Genomic DNA, 17,542 nt, shown 5'->3' on the forward strand with positions numbered 1-17,542 from the left:
TGTTTGTTTGATGTTTGCAGCCTTTGAAGAAAATGGTTGAGAGAATTCGCAAGTTCCAGATTTTGAATGATGAAATAATTGCTATTTTGGACAAGTATTTGAAGTCCGGCGATGGAGAGAGCACACCCGTGGAACACGTGCGCTGCTTCCAGCCACCAATTCATCAGTCCCTTGCCAGCAACTAGATTCTCACCTAACAATACTTCTTGCACCTCTTTAGGCTAAAAGTGTGAGAAACAAAGCAAGAAACAAAACCCACACCAACAGTTTTGAAGAATAGTCTCACCTGCATTTTTCAGTATGCCTGTGCCATTTGAGTGGCACGCTGTTGTCTCAGTTTCCAAGCACAGTAACTGTATACAATCCATACTTATTTTTCTAGACTAAAATTTTATACACTTTGATTAAAAGCCTGTAAGATTTTTGAAACCTCTTTGCATTCCTGTCCGAGGTGACCATTTTAGACTGGACTGGTATAATTTTCCCCTGAAGCTATAGAAATAATGGCTGTGGAGGGTAAAAAACGGTTCTGTAGAAAAAAATTTTAGAAATCAATGCATAATTGTTTGTATTAGAGCCTTAATTGCTTAATTTGCCTTTATTAAAAAAAAAAAAAGAGAAAAAACAACAAAACAAACTCTACTGGTGCTTTGTGAATAATTTTCTAGTCAGTTGATTCTTTTTCCTCTTTACAAATCTATTCTCAGAGATCAGTAATTATGGAAATGAAGGTTATTTAAAGTGTTTGTTTCAAAGTTATTTACCATGAAGGTGATTTATAGGATTCTAATATTTTTAAAAGGTGGAAGTTTGATTGATTAGAATAGGGACTGTTTATCTTTTCATAATGAGAGCTTCTACCACAGTTTATATTTTGGTTTGCAATACATACCTGTGTACCCAAACAGGTTTACAAGTGATGAGCAATTCTTGTTAATAAGAATCGTGACTACAGTGATCAGATATAATCTATCCCAGTACATGAACTCTAATGATGTTAATCATTATTTATTATGGAAAGTATTTGTTAAATTACATTTGCTGCATAATGCAAACATTGCATCAGTAAAATTGGAAAACTTTGCAACTATAGAAGTTGAATTTTAAAGCAAACCATTCAGCCAAAAGCAGTAACTCCTGCTTGCTTACTCCAGGATCTTGTCAGCTGGCTCTGGGATCAGCCCTAACCAAGACATTAAGATGGCCAAAACAGACACAGACAGATAATTCCATGTTTTACCCAGGATATGGATTTGTGGAGATGTTACGTGGTCAGTGTTTCTAACCCATAGTGTGAAACCAAGAATGCATCCCTTTGAGAACCTGTTTTTCTTCCTTCCCTCTTAGTAGTTCAGGGCTAGGTTACAGCACATCTTTTCTCCTGCTCAGCTCTTTCCAAGTGCTTCACAGCCACGGAATTGACTCCACAGTGAGTAGAAATGAGCATTTGACAGAAGAGGTACAGAGGATGTGAGGAACATGTAGGTATTGGAGTGGCAGAGAACTCGATTTTGAGGAAAGAAATTAACTGAAATTTCCTCAGCAAAACATTATGGAGATTTTCCAGCAATCTATCAGCAAGTTTCCACAATCCCAGGTTTCCCCAGGACATCTGTGCTTGAGAGGTGCCATTCTGGAGTGGTGTCTGTCATGGTGAGAGTGCAGACAAGGCTGCCTGGTGTGTGGGAGACACGAGTCAGAAGCACTCGTGCTTTGTTCACCAGCTCATTGCAGGATTTCTTTTACAAGGTGCTTTACAGATGATTTTCTTTAAGAAACAGTCTTTTAGTTCACAGAACACTTTTGGTCAGCCAGATGCTTCTCTGTGTTCCAGTTAAGCAAATGAACAACTTTCCTAATTTGCTGACATCCTCATTGGTTTAAGGATGTCTCATACACCTGAGATTTTGGCTCAGCACTGGTGCAGAAATGGTTAATTAATAAAGCCTGATTTTGTTTAAGAACTATTTAAAAAGAACTAATCATTATGTGAATCATTTCTAATTCTTATCAGTTAACTTTCAGCAGTAAGAGAACTGGTCCCTTAACATCTTAAAACTGCTATTAAATACATATTTTATGATCACTGAGGGGAAAAAAGTTTAAGACAATTCAGACATTAGTCTTAGGACATGTTTGTTTCCCGTTTTTATAATGTAAATTTTTATTATTTTTCAAAAAGTATTATAGACTTGATAGGAGCTAAATATTCTTTATCTAGTATAACCTTTCCTACCTAAAAGAAACAATGCAGCAAGGTGCACAAAAGGTGTAACTTTTCCATTTCCAATTAACTCTGAGCAAAAACGTTTTTCTTGTTTGACACCTTCACCCTTCCTGTATGTTATGACACTTAGGGAAGGCAGCAGTATTTTGTTTCACAGGTGGTAACTTGGGGTTTTTCTGTCCTAAGAAAAAAATCTTAATTTTTCTTAAACACTGAGCACTAAACCTGACAATATTGAGCATAACTATTAGTCTCTGTGCCAAGTATTTCCAACTTTCAATTGTATAGTAGAAAATTCTTATAAAACCTTCTTCCCTAATTTTTATTTTCTGCCTTTAGTAACGTGAATTACCACCTACCTGCCTCACCCATCCCCCACTTTTTTTTGAAGCAATGTCATTAATGTTTCATTATTTTGGTTATTTTTGAAAATGTCAGGGTCGCAGCAAACAAACCAGCAATTCTGTGAGTTCAAGCTGTAACATCAGGAACACAGAACAGGCCTGCAGAGCCAGGGCAGCGTGGTGCAGCACAGACAGAACCTGACCTCTGTTACAGAAGAGGGAGCAGCTTCTCTGGCTACCAGTAATGATTCAAATCCTTCCTTCTGCTTAAACTGCCACAGCAGGAGCTACCATCTCGCCTATCCGTGCAGAACACAAGCTCCTGCCTTCCTCTTTCTGCCAGCCTGTTACTCTGATTTGGTAAAGTTGGGGTTTTTTGATGCAAATCCAGCAAGTTTTGCATACAGCTTTACCTAACCAGTATTTTCAAAGGATCAGTTGTGCTTGGTTGTAGCCTTCCCTTTTCTCTTTACAAACTGGGACAGGAGTAGTTGCTGCAGTATGGTTACAGTCACTCCATGGTCAGTCAGGGCACAGGTACAAAGGATTCAGGTTTGCTGCAACCTATTTACCACCAATGCAGAAATAAAGCCATTTATTTTTGATAAAATTGTAATTAGTGCAATACATCTTAAAAACAGAAGAATGAAATGAAAGTATTTACACATAACTTAAGCAACAAAACCAATTGTGGTCTGAGGTCATTTTAGTACTTTTTAAAGTAAAAGTAAGGCAAATAAAAGACATTTCAGTGTTCTTCATCCAAACGAATCAAACTCAAAAATCGATTGTCTACACATACTGTTAAAAAGTACATGACTTTCCAGACAAGCTCAGACATTTCACAGCAGGAAAAAAAAAATCCAGGGTTACAGAACTGTTCTTTTCTTAAGTAACACGTAGATATTTTCAGAAAGCTGACAGGCTTCCATTTCTTCTGGCTGAGAGACTCTCAGTGGATTGCATTTCACCTAGGCAGGCAGAACTTTCTTCATCATCATTAAAGCTGTCATATGTGCTCAGCAAAGTGCCATTGGCTGCTCTGTCATCCTTCCGCAGAGAGAGGGGCAGGTTTGCTAGGGTGAAGTTAACATCTTTGAAGGCATGCAATAAAAAGATCCCCACAATAATAGTCAGGAAGCCACTGAAGGTGCCAATAATGTCATCAGCCGCCATGTGCTGCCATTCCTTGAAGAGGATGGCAGAACAAGTTAAAACAGATGTGGTGAAGATTACATAATATATCGGAGTCACTATTGAAGTGTTGAATATATCCAGAGCCCTGTTCAAATAGTTGATCTGCGTGCTCACACAGACAGTAAGGCTTAGCAGCAGAATCCAAGACAATGGATGCTTCAGCACTGGTTTTCCTGCAAAAAGTTCCTTTATAGCAATGCCCAGACCTTTGACACAGGAGACTGATAAGGCTCCAATTACAGAGCAAATTGTTATGTACACGAGAATGTTGGTCTGTCCATGGCGAGGTCCCACCACACAGATTAGAATTAAAGACACAATGACAACGAGTGTTGCGAACACCACAAAACCTGTGGTTGGAGGAAAAAAAAAAATCTTGTTATTTATAGACACTAATGGACACAATTGTTACTTATGGACTCTATTTATCAGAAGTATTTTTCAGAAGTATTTATCTTAGAAGTGCAGGGAAAACACTAATTAACAATGGGACCGACTCAGCTTAAACAGAAGAGTTCAGGATGTTTTGTCATTATTCCTCCAGCATCACAGTTTAGATGATTTCAAAGTGAGCAAGCCAAAACAAAGGCTGTACCTCAGGCATGCTGTATTACCTTTACCAGTCTATTGGCAAGACTACTACAGGATTAGATTGCTAAACTGCCTTACACCCAAACTCTGAGGTGTAGATGCCACTGGACACAGGCCTGAGTATGAATTGAGTCTTTTTTAGGAGATGATACATTTTGGCAGGTGGCTGTATTCATCAGCAGATTTCCAACAATTACATCAGTCCTTAAGAACAACTTTTTAATTTCTGTGCTATTTTCTCATGTTTAAGATGAGAATTGCCTTTGTACAAACCGTATTTTGCACACATGCACTTGTGAGTGCCTCATCTTCCACGTAGGCATAGCAGCTCATCTCTAAGATTTTACTTCTCAGAAGGCATCACAACACCTACCTTTTCACTTTAAGGACAGCTCAAAGTTGGGCTTTGAGATGACACACTTCAAGCAAAATTTATAGAAATTTTGTTTATCCACCTGTGCTGCTGCATTTGTTTAAACCATCACGTCAGTGGTTGCCATCAAGGCACTTTATTCAAGGCCAGACAAGTTCATCTTGCCATCATGCAAAGCTCCCTATAGAATTATGTTACAGAATTCAAATCTCTGCTTCATTTGGACTTGTCTACATGAAGCAGACACAGGCCATCTTCCTGGAAATTGAAAGCAGCAGTAATTAAACTACAAAATGAAGAAATGATGGGCTGTGTACAGCTCAAGCCAGTATTTTTCTTACCTGGATCACCCAGTTTGCGAGACATTTCATCCAAAGTTTCTACTTCTTCCTCTTGTGGAGCATGAATTACCATCACAGTTGATCCCAGTATACTTAACAAACATCCTATTTTTCCGTGTAAATTAAGTTTTTCATTTAAAAAGAAGGATGACAGAATGGCACTAAGAAATAAAAAAGGCATCAACAAATATGGGATTAGTAATAATTATTTGCTCATCAAGTTACAGATTGTTTTGACTGTACAAGTCAGTTGCATATACAACCTACAGCTTAAAAATAGCTATTTTCTATCTTGAGATACTTGCTGTGGACAGAACTACCTGTTAGTATTTGGCATCTCTGCCCAGAACCCTTTTTTTATGTTGCCTGCCAAAAAAATGTGATATCTAAGAAGTTGCAAAAATAATTTTATTAAGACAAAAATCTTTATGTAGGAATGAAAACACTGCTCTCCTGTGATCACCATATTTTTGGAATGTAGAAAACAATAGCCTTTTCCAGAGATGGACATGTAGATGCATTGCTAGAACCCTTTTGTATCATAGCCACTATGTATTTAGAGAAACTTAAGTTACTCCTGATGTTTATAAGCACTCTGTTGTGAAGAGTGCACTTATTACAGCATAGTTCAATGACATATTTCTAAAGAAATATTTTACTTTTCTGTCTCAAGTCACCCTGCTCTCTGTTAGTGTTTCTTACCTTACAAGAACACTGAGAGCTCCCAGAGGAGTCACTAACGTAGCTGGTGCAAAAGCATAGGCAGCAAAGTTCGCTACTTCTCCAGCTCCCACTGCAGAGGAACAGCAATTAAAACCCAGGAGTCAGGCTCATGCAACAAACCTCTGATCAGGGCAAGGAAGTGCCCACAGTGTTCATGCAGACACAAACATGCAGTAAGGGAACAATGCAAATTTCTAATGACAGCATTCAGCTAACAGGACTAGCAGAACATCCCCCTGCCCCTCACCCCACTATTAAATTTTAAAAGCATGATGTGGAACTACATATAATAGGTATTAAAATTAATCTTATCAAATCAGAAGGTGTTTTATTTTAGTGTCTGTGCTGTAGCTCCCCAGCCTGCCAGCTTGACTGATGAAGTTCTGCATGGAGAAATCTGCAATAGCAGATATAGCACAGCACATACAGTAAGCCAGTTACCTGAATACACACAGTAACTTGAGAGTTCAAGCAATGAAAAAAATTAAGAAAACAGGCATAATCCCAAAATATGCTTCCCTTCAAAAATCCTATATATCTAAGCACTTCTCTGCTAAGACAAAAACCAGAATGCATATGGGTAGCAGAGACAAAACCAATGTCTGCCTAGTTCCACTGCACAAAGAGGGCAGTTACATTAAAGGAAGAGCTTCTGATGTAAGAGAAGTTACATTAAAATCTGAACTGCATCCATCAAATCACCAGGTGACATTACTGTGTATTGCAGAAACCCAATCTCTTTCCCTTTTTTGTAACCATGCTGCCATCTGTGGCATAGTTATTTATTAAAATTATATAATGCAGATTGTATTTTTGACACTTAGATGAATAATTTTTGATACTTACTTGAAAGAAGTCCAGCCCACCACAGCCATTCCTTAAGGTATGCATGACCTCCTTGACCTAAAATTGAAAGAACATTGGCTATTCCACTAAAAATGTTGACACCCTGTCACTTATAACACTGCCATGACTTAAAATAATTTTTGCAACCCATGCCCTTAAAAACATGAGCAGCCTTTTGATACCTAGGCTCTCTAGGTAAAAGGGTTGCAATCAAAGCATCTTCAGTTTCTGATGTGCCTGTGCCTCCTACAACCAGTTATTTCATTTCTTTTGTGTTAGAAATGGCACTGATGATTATATCTGCATTACCCTGAGAAACAGGGTTCTTTCAAATCACTGAAATTACATGAAAAGCCAAGTTATGTTGCTGCTCTGCAGAAATTGTACATGGTTTATATGTGGTTGATTACATGTGCAAGCATCATATTTTCTCATTCCAAACCAGGGTGCATGAATTATGTATCTCAAGATCAACCATCTTTTAGAAGCAAAGATGACAGGTACTGAATAAAAATATCCAGAGTCTACCTTCTGAATCATCTGAGGATGGTGCAACTGTCCTACCTAATTTTATCTTCTTTCAAATTTAAAACAATTGCCCCTTGTCCTACCAATACAGGCCCTGGTCAAAACCAAACCAAAAACAAATCCAAAGCCAAATCTCACCTCTCTGTCCTTTTTATAAGTCCCCTTTAGGTACTGGAGGGTGCTATAAGGTGTCTCAAGACCCTTTTCTTCTCTAAGTTTAACAATCCCAACTCTGTCAGTCTATCCTCAGAAGTGTTCTGTCCCTTTGATCATTCTCATGGCCCTTCTCTGGACTTGCTGCAACATGTCCATGTCCTTCCCATGCTGGGGATCCTGGAGCTGGATGCAGCACTGCAGGTGGGCTCTCACCAGAGCAGAGCAGAGCAGAGGGGCAGAATCCCCTCCCTGGCCCTGCTGGTCACACTTGATTTGGACACGTTTGGCTTTCTGGGCTGTGAGTGCACATTGCTGGGTCACATCCAGCCTCTCTGTGCCAGCATGTCCAAGCCCTTCTGGGCAGGGCTGCTCTCCATCTGTCCCCCCCAGCCCATGTTGATCCTGGAGCTTGGCCTGACCCAGGTGCAGCACCTTGCACTGGCTCTTGTTGAGCCTCCTGAGGTTTGCACAGACCCACTCCCCAAGCCCATGCAGGTCCCTCTGGATGCCACTTCCTTCGCTCTAGAGCATCAAGTGCCCCCCTCAGCTCAGTGTGGGCCACAGCCCTGCTGCCAGCACACTCAGTCTGTGTCACTGATGAGGATATTTAATAGCACTGCTTCCAGTATGAACCCTTGAGGTGCACTACTCATCACACTCAGTTACTGCACGTGACTTTTAGTTTTCTGAAAGAATCTTCTGATGCCCAAACATGGTTAAAACTCTCTTAAATTCATTCATTCAGAAGCACAGACATAGTTAAGAGTGCTGCTAGCAATTTGCAAGTACAATTTAGACTTAACTGACATACAAAGGAATCCTTTGACAAGTGTCCCCAGAGGGCATTACATATGCATTAAATAGCATGTGTCACACACAGAGTTAAGGGTATCTGACACCAGAGAAAAAGCACACCAGCTCTGTTTTAGGTTTCATACACATGTAACAAAAACCCAAGAAAGTCAAAACAAGATCATTAGTTTGATGAACTAATGAACAGGAGCAACCTTTTGTTAAACAGCAAAATCTAAACATGAGCAATTTATTACAAGATGTATTTACCTGCTCTCATGGAGCCTTTCCTGGCTAACCGGAGCAGACCTTTCTTTTTCAGGATGAAACTTCCTCCAATGAAAATGCTGGAACTCATAGCCAACACCAGACCAATACAGAAGTCATACTTCCCACGAGTTTGGCTCATCTCGTAAACTACTGAACGCTGTCACATTGATCAACAAGGAGTAGAGCTTCTGATATTCAACAAAAAATGATGCAACACTGAAACATGAGCAAAATAATCACATTAGGATTAAGCTGGCAGAAAAAGGTGCTGCATAGGAAAATCCTCAACAGCTCTTGTGACTGGTTCTCCTGCAAGTGGCTTCTGCAAGGAGTGGTTAACAAAAAAAAAAAAAAAAAAAAGGCAATCTGAAGCATGCATAAGCTTGCACTAAGGATGAGTAACTAACAAGTCTGAACACAGAGAAGGAAGAGTTTCTGACCTGGTATGTAAAAACTGAAACCCAAACAAAAATTCTTTGAGAAACTTCAGGGACATTTTACAAATATGTAATTTATTTTTCTTTTCATTGAGTATGCAAATCTGTGTCTGGCACACCATGATACTGACCAAAAAATGACTTACATTGAAATCAGTCTGTAATAGAGTTTGAGAACAGTCACAGCAGCATTTCTTCCATATAAACTCCCTAGAAAAAATGAAAGACAGTATTAGAAGGGTGTTTAATCATATAGCCATTTTCATGAACAAACAAACCTCACATGCATTCACATGCAATTACTCTTTAACAGGAAAATCTGGCAAGAAATAAGTCTTTCATTAAATTATTTTACACAATTTCCCATACTTGTATGAAGCACCTTTCAATATTACTTTTCCCTGTACTTTTATGCTTTCAAATTTGATTAATTTGCTATACCTCTAGGAAAACCTAACAGAGAGCTACTGGTAGGTTAGCATTAAAACTGAGCACAGATCCTCTTACTTGCATCCAGTTAGGCTGTGAAAATGCAGAGGAAAACAATAAGCACTCAACATAGCAATACTCAAAACGCTGTATGAGCCACAGCTCAAAATTCTCAAATCCACTTCCCTCAATCCTTGCACAGAAATTTTTAATATCTTATTTTGTAGGAGAAACTAAGTAAATGACCTACAAGAGAGTGCTTTCACTTTCTATAAACTTTTAAAAATAAACTAGATTCATGCATGACATAAAACCATCCAACAAATAAAACCAAGAAAGACAATTCATCAGTGTGTGAGACAGACCAAACCCAGCCACTTCACCAACTCCATAAAATATCATCCTGGTTCTAAATTAAAACAGGATTTTGAGTCCCTTGAAGAAGTTTTTTAATGCAAGGAAAAGACATAAGATTTTGTGGCTGTTCTCTGCACCATCTGTTGTAGCAGGTGTAAGGCACTCTGTTCAGGTAATCGAGCTAAGAATGTTCTTCCAACTCCAGCTGGTGCAAAATGTGACAGTGGTACAGCATCACCTGGGGGAGGTGTTTGGTTTTGCTAAGCTTTATGCTTTACCAGTTTTTTCAGCAGTTGCTACTTTAGCTATATTATTAATGGGATTATTTTCACTGGTGTAGCTTTTTACTAAAAGACAACTCTCCATATTGGCAAAGCCACTTTTTTTTTTCCCTTCTCTCCCTGGCTTGCATATCTTCACCTACACTGACAGAGGAAAAGAGCATCAGTTAGTCCCATCCTGACACTTTCCACCCACTGTGTTCCAGAAACAAGGGAAAACCACAGGCTGCTTTTCTTTGCAGCAGAGGAAAAATTAGATTGCAGAAGAATAAAGAACCTTCTGTGTTCACAGGTAATTTTATGAATTTTGACTTGAAAAGGATGCTACACTTCAAAGCTAGTATTTCTACTTTCCCTCATGTCCCAAATATGCTGAAGCGTCCTGTGAACCACTTTGTTAACCTTGTAAACAACTCAAATCTCAACCACTTAAATTACACAAATTCAGATAAATTACTGCTACAGATAAATTCGGATAAATTACTTCCCATCACATTTATTTGCCCTCACAGACACAGCCAGTCCCATTGTTACTCTGCCTTATTTCCACCTAAGGTTTATTCAGATGTCTACAGTAGCAGACACAGGTCACACAGTCATGGTGGACCCAGCTTCCCTCTGAAGAGACCTGGTTCCCTCTGTATAGAGCAGATATTATTTGCATGTGCAGAACTGACATGTGGAAGGTCAAAGCAGTACCAGGCACTGGGAGGTTTACAATTTAGGAAATCAGGACTTTAATTCTAACCCTAAGACTTACAGAAAGAAGAACTGAATGCATGCTTATAAATATAATCAAGAAAAATTATCTATAGGCATGAGAAAATGCCATGAAATGAGCAGTTCTGGAATAAATAACGCCTCTCATGTTTCTGCCTTGGGACATGCCAAAGCTGTTGCATTCCAGCAGCCAGGGCCACTACTGGGTTATAAACAGAGAAAAGCCAGAAAATGTAGGAGTTAAATAAAGCTGGCAGTTGTGCAGTGCTGCAAAGGTTCTCTAATAAGTTCACAGCTGATTTTAACACATAGAACACTTCATCCACTCAAGACCAGCAGTGTCATGGAGGCGCATTGGTTTCCTGCTTCTGCTTTACTTCAGAGAAGTAAAGAAGGGCTGAGACTCCAATTCACAGAAACTGCAACACCCACCATGCCTCCAAGAGCCTCTCATTAATGAATTGCCCGTGGATCTGCTGGTGCCATGAGTCACAACTCTCAGTGTGCAACAGTGCAATGACAGGTCACACAGGGAGCTGCGTTTGAACCTTATCAGACACAGAACTATACAGAAACTCGCAATGTAAAAAAAAAAAAACCGTGGGAGATAAGCAAATCCAGATATCCAGATTAGCCACAAAGTTATTTTGCTTATTTTAAAGATGTAACCAAATGTATCATAAATGCTAGCAAGATACAGACTCTCTGGTCTAAAACACAGGATAACAGCTCTTTGCCTCTTTGCTCAGAAGTCATTTTCTCTCAAAAGCAGCACAAACACAGTGCTCCAAAGATGTTACATTTATTGCAGCAAGTGACCTCTCTAAATATTCAGAAACATTAAAAGTGGCATAATAAGAAGAAGTAATATTTTACATTTAAAAGCAGATAAGCATAAGTAAGAATATGGGAGTTACCAGCCAAAGAAAATTAGTATCACTTCCACAAGCTGTACATTGTATAAGCAATAATAAGAGCTGGGAAAGGCAGACATGGTGCATTGTTCCAACTTTGCTTACTTGGCCACAAGCCCTCTAGAGTTAATAAAAGACTTACAAGAAACAATCTAAATATACACTACATTATTTAAATTCAAGAATCTTTTTTAAAACCTGCTCTTTTCAGCTATGATCAGGATGATGTCATTAAGCAAAAAAATGACCTTAACAGGCCATTTACTTCAACCCTCTGGCATCTACTACATAATTCACTGCTGCTCCTCATTATAGATAATTCAGCCAAGCTTCTCCCACAAAATTCTTGTAAAGGAAACTTCACAAACGTGGCAGCCATGCTGTGATGCCATTAGGAACTCTCATTATCTGATCATCTTCACTTTTACTACCAAATCCCACTGCTGGAAAAAGATACAAGTCCCTTTATCTTTGAATCCACATATCAACATTACCCTGCAGGTGTCTCCTGCTGTGCCACCCTCTGGGTCCTTTCCCAAAAGCTTTTTTCAAGTGCAATTTCCAAAGCTGTATATAGTACTTCAGCTTGAGTTATTATCACTTCTGCAATACGTGGTAGACTGTATTTCTTTTTAAACATTCAAACCAGGTGGGTTTTTGAGCCCTTTTTCTGGAGTCACCTACTGTTGAGTCATTTTCAACTTCTCTATCGGTATAACCTCCTGCACTTGTACAGCAAATTACTCCTGCCTGGGTGCAATATCTTCCATTTACTCCTATTAAAAAACATCTCTTTTTTTAGAAATGTTTCCTGAAAACATTCAGCCAAGGTTACACACTGGCAATCCTTCCCTGCCCAATGTTACTGATTATTTCTCTGTCTTTTGAGCCAGATCAATAACATTAAACAGCCAAAGATTCAGACATGATGTAAGATTTTTGAAGAAAAGCCTGCTTTGACAAGACAATAGTACTCTAGGTACAGCCATTCTGCATCCTTTGAACTGTTCTATGGTATTTTACTGTCAATTCTGCTTAAGTTTTATGTTTCTAACATTGGAATTAAGCACCTGTTTAATGCCCTTCTAGCCATAAAGCTTGTCAGGGAAGAAAAGGAGGTTGAATCAACAAGTTGCTTTAACAAACACACATTGACTATTATGTCTCATGTTGGCTATTATGTGTTCCCTTCCCTTCCACAAGCATAAAACTACATGAAACAAACATTCTCTAACAAAACAGAAATCCAAACAAACATTTCCTAAGAAAACAGAAATCCAAATGTTTGGTGATGAGCCTGTAGACAGCTCATTATACATACCAATTTTGTTCAGAAATCCAGAGGCATTCACTTCTTAAGTACTTGGAAGTCAGGTTTCTAAAACAGAAATCAAAAATAGCATTAATTGGCATGCTAAGAATTTGGCAAAAATATTATGTCCATTATTTCAAGGCAATTTAATTTTCATGCATGACACACAAGACCATGTCCAATCTATGCTTTAAAAAGAAGATTTTGTTTCAGAATATTTTGAATATTTGAATTTCAGAATGTTTTGAATAACAAATCAGTGTGATTTTAGATTTGATCTTCCTTAGATACAGCTTGCCTGAACCATAGTTATTTCATCCTTTTGTTTTACACTTCACAAATCAAAGAAACTAACCTGTGTTTTAAGTTATTCTTTGGAAGGTATCATATTAAAGTTGAACTGAAATACTTTTCTAATTCTATCAGAATCATTCTGTAACTAAAGCGCTAAGGCACTTTTATTGCAAGATAAATAATATCAAGTTTTAATTATTGGCTTTGATATGGTGAGTTTTCAGAGGATGTTTATATAGAATCACAGAATATGCTGAGTTGAAAGGAACTCACAAGGATCACCAAGTCCAGCTCCTGGCCCTGCACAGGACAGCCTGAACACACACAGGTTTAAACTCTGTCAGGCTGCTGCTGTGACACTGCCCTGGGGAGCTGCTCCAGTGCCAGCCACCCTCTGAGTGAGGATCATTTGTGTAATATCCAACCCAAACGCTCCCTGACACAGCTTCAGGCCAGTCCCTTGGGTCCTGTCACTGGCCACCAGACAGAAGAGACCAGTGCCTGCCCCTCTGCTTCCCCTCACCAGGAAGCTGCAGACCCTGATGAGGTCTGCCCTCAGTCCCCTTTTCTTCAGGCTGAGCAGCCCATGTGGCCTCAGCTGCTCCTTATCCAGCTTCCCCTCTACCCCCTTCACCACCTTTGCAGCCCTCCTTTGGATACACAGAATGCTGGGGCAGTGGGGAATATGAACACAGAAATGATCTTAGATTACTAAATATACCCCCCAAATATACCCAATTATTAAATGCAAGCCTTCCTCAGCCATGTTCCTTTCACTCACAAACATATCTTTTAAACAGAGGTACAGAGAGAACACTGAAGGACAGACACAACAGAGTATCAGGATAAAAGAGTTCAAACCTTAGTCATGTGCACCTTTAAAAGGCCAGGATGGATGCACACAGTACCTACAGATTCTGTACACACTGTTTACGAAACAATATGTTCAGTTTTGTACTGCACATTTGCCCCAATACAGGGTACAGTTCTCCAGCTCTGCCAAAGTTAAAGATTGCCTAAACTTACAGACATAATTATTTACATATTACACACAGGCAAACTAAAATCATATTTATGTTCTATATATGCATATATATATATATATATATATATATATAATGTTAGAGGCACTATCACATGTTCAGAAAGCAAAACATACATCAACTATCCTACAGCTCTCCATTTTAAAAGGTTTAGATAAACTAAGGGGAAAATTAATACTTTACAGCAGATTTCTATTTATGAACCAAAATCAATAAGCATTTCATCTTATGAAACTAAGAGGAAACAAAAAAATCCACATTAAAAACCTTTTCTTTGCATGTGCTACCTATAGTTATTTAAAAAACACTGACCTTTAATTAAAGCACTTCCACATAAAGCTAAAAAGTATCTTCACTGTAACAGTGTTATTCATTAACTGAATACAAACTACAGGCAGTGCTTTGCAACTGATACTGCATTGACTGTTTTCAGGGAAAGCTATCAAAATAGACTCAAGATAAGACTTGCCTCATCTTTGCTATACGTGGCACATGAGTTCCACTCTTGTGGGAGGAATAACCAGCACAGGGTCACTGAAGTTCCACCTTTGGTATTTTATATGGGCAGTTTCAAATTTAAAATAATCCAGGAAGGTAAAGTTCAATCTATGCATTAGTCACAGCCACTCTTTTGACACGACTGACAACTGATATAACCTGCTTTCTTGTCACCAGGACTTTATCATCAGAATGAAGTACTTTAACAAAAGCAGAACTAGTGTGACACTGAATTCTAAATACAATGATACCAACGAAACCTTATGGAATAATTTTCTATCGATGAAGCTGTTACCTTCCGACGGGAAAAACCCTAACTGTAGTATACAAGGCACTAACTGTATAAAAGGCATTAAGACAGAACCACAGTGACTTACATTTATCACATTTTCAGTAAAAACAATGTTAAAGACATGGTAGTGAAACAGAGAAAGTTGACTACTTGAAAAACATTAAAGAAAAACATAGACGAAGGACTTAGATCCAGGCAATATCACACAGTGTATGAATGAACAACAAACTTCCCTCTGAATCACAGAATCAACTAGGCTGAAAAGACATGTCAGATGGAGTCACACCCATAACCCAACCACCACTCTGCCAACAGACCTTGGCACTAAGTGCCATGTCCAGTCTTTTCTTACACAGCTCCGAGGACAGTGACTCCACCAGGTACCTCCCTAGTCAACCACTCCAACATCTCATCACCCTGCCTATGAAGAAATTCCCCCTAATGTCCAATCTAAACCTCCCCACGTCAGCTACAATGAACTACAATGCAAAGCTACGACCACTTTTTCCATGTCAAAATGATGCACCAGGGCTCTGAAGTTCTGAAGGTGCTCTGGAAGCAGGCTGCACAAGACTCAACCTGGGATAACTCAACCCTGGACCAAACCGAAGACAAACCATTTATCTCCCTGATGAACCACACGCACTCCAGCACGGGCAGAGCTAGCACACTGTGTCTGGATCCCCCTGCTCGGTGGGAGAGCCCCGCAAACAGCCCGATGTGGAGCTTTTAACCTCGGCCCTCTCAGACCAAAGCACAAGTTCCCACTACGGATAAACCACCCTTGGGCACGAACAGCCGGGCTCAAGGCCCGGAGCCCCGCGCCCCCGGCCCGCCCGCTCTCACCCGCAGCGCCCGGCTCTCACCGCGGGCCCGGCGCCGAGCGCTCCGCGGGGAAGCAGCGCCGCCTCCCCCCGTCCCGCGGGCCCCCTCCCGCCTCTCCCGCCGTTACCTGCGGTCACGGCCCCGCTCACATGCCCGCCGGGAGCGGCCAACCAAGAGGAGACGGGGGCGGGGGAGGCCGGAGCGGGCGGCGGGAGGGGCCGGTGCCCGTCTGCTCTAGCGCCATGAGGGGACGGGACAGGACGGGGCGGGAGGGACCGGCAGCGGCAGCGCAAGGCGAGGCGGCGTCCCGGGCCCGTCCGCCCCCTCCGCTCCGCGGTTCCGGCAGCGGCCGCCGGAAGGGGCGCGGCCCGGCCCCAGTCCCGCCCGCCGCGGGTCACATTGCCCTTCCCGCAGCGCCACCCTCCCCGGGCCGGCGGCCATCCCCGGCCGGGCTGAGTGCCGCCACACCCACCGGGCTCGCTGCGGCCGCCGTGCAGCGCGGGTAGGTCATTGCCGCCACCCGCCCCTGCCAGCATCCGTGCTGCGCGGATTTTACACTCACAGAAAATCGTAAAGTCACAGAATGGTTTGGGTCGGAAGGGGACCTTGAAGATCATCCAGTTTCAACCCAGCCTGCCCTGGGTAGGGACTGGGACACCTTCGACTACACCAGCCTGGCCTTTACCACTTCCAGAGATAAGTCATCCACAACTTCTCTGGGCAACCTGTTTCAGCTCCTCTTCACCCTCACAGTATGGAATTGTTTTCTAATATCTAATCTAAAACATACCTTCTGTCACTTTGATACCATTTTCTCCTGCACTGTCACTACATAAATAGTTTTGCCCCATCTTTCCTATAAGTTTCCTTCAGGTACTGGAAGGCTGCAGTTAGGTGACCCCGAAGCCTTCTCTTCTGCAGGCTGAAATAAACACAGCCTGTTTGCCATAAGGGAGAGAGACATTTTACTGGGCCAGGTAAAGGGAATGGTTAATGAATCAATTTAATCCAGGTCATCCACTCTCAGCATTGCTTTACCCAAACTGCTTTAATCTCATACAAAGTAAATGGATAAATACAGTTACATAAATATTTGTCCTCACACACAAGGAGTCTTTGAAAGTCCTAACAAGCAGCATCAGGGTCAGAGGGTTCTTTGGTTTCTTCATGACTATCTCTGAGTATGCTTTACACAGCTGCCTTGTAACATTAAGTCTGAACAACCAACACTGCCAAAATACCTGTGGTATCTCCACATGGAAGATGCAGCTCTTTAAACTCAAGACAGTTTTGTCACATCCCTTAGTGAGAGCAGTTCCCATTTTTTTAGTCTTCTCAGGATTTGTGTTGGCATTATCCCAGTCTGCACATGTAGCTGCTTCATTTTTGCAACACCTGGAAAGACATGGAAACAAAACCAGTCTTGGCTTTCCCTTGTGGAATACCCATGACAAAGCCACTCCTCATAACGTTACCTACTGTGTTATATCTCATTAAAAATGGTCCCTGGCTCTGACACAAAAATTACATTTCCACACCACCCAAAGCACATGGATAAATGTTAGGCCTATTTTATTCTCTAAGGCAACATTCCATTCCCCAGTATAAAACTAATCTAGTATTATTGACATGAACTTTGCACTTACAAAATAGTGTTATATGTGTGTGTATATATAAAAATATACTTTAAGATAACAAAGCTGCTAAGAAATTTACAGTAATTACCTACGTACTGACCCAGTAAGACACTGG

At 40.7% G+C, this 17,542-nt stretch overlaps 2 protein-coding genes across 6 annotated transcripts in view; one reads left to right on the plus strand and one right to left on the minus strand.

Moving 5' to 3' along the window:
- Window positions 1-3,934, plus strand: part of CYFIP1 (cytoplasmic FMR1 interacting protein 1) — a 78,810-nt gene extending 74,876 nt beyond the window's left edge. For all 3 annotated transcript variants that reach the window (XM_005486398.4, XM_005486399.4, XM_026793005.2), the window contains one exon: window positions 21-3,934. In XM_005486398.4, the coding sequence (XP_005486455.2) occupies window positions 21-185 (165 nt within the window). In that variant the 3' untranslated portion in view covers window positions 186-3,934. The remainder of the gene's footprint in view (window positions 1-20) is intronic.
- NIPA2 (NIPA magnesium transporter 2) lies at window positions 3,139-17,051 on the minus strand. Of its 3 annotated transcripts, none has more exons than XM_005486396.3 (8): window positions 17,032-17,051; window positions 12,848-12,904; window positions 8,972-9,035; window positions 8,389-8,604; window positions 6,643-6,699; window positions 5,776-5,866; window positions 5,074-5,234; window positions 3,139-4,118 (listed from the first exon to the last, which is right to left on the minus strand). In XM_005486396.3, exons 4-8 carry the CDS (start codon window positions 8,525-8,527, stop codon window positions 3,481-3,483), a joined length of 1,086 nt encoding a protein of 361 aa, XP_005486453.2. In that variant the 5' UTR covers window positions 8,528-8,604; window positions 8,972-9,035; window positions 12,848-12,904; window positions 17,032-17,051; the 3' UTR covers window positions 3,139-3,480. The 3 variants fall into 3 exon arrangements, with proteins under 3 accessions (XP_005486453.2, XP_074391843.1, XP_074391844.1); XM_074535742.1 differs by lacking the exon at window positions 17,032-17,051 and adding an exon at window positions 15,918-16,177; XM_074535743.1 differs by lacking the exon at window positions 17,032-17,051 and adding an exon at window positions 15,832-15,850.
- Between the last annotated feature and the right edge of the window lie 491 nt (window positions 17,052-17,542).

Source organism: Zonotrichia albicollis, chromosome 2 (genome assembly GCF_047830755.1).
Source record: "Zonotrichia albicollis isolate bZonAlb1 chromosome 2, bZonAlb1.hap1, whole genome shotgun sequence".
Taxonomy (NCBI): Eukaryota; Metazoa; Chordata; class Aves; order Passeriformes; family Passerellidae; genus Zonotrichia; species Zonotrichia albicollis.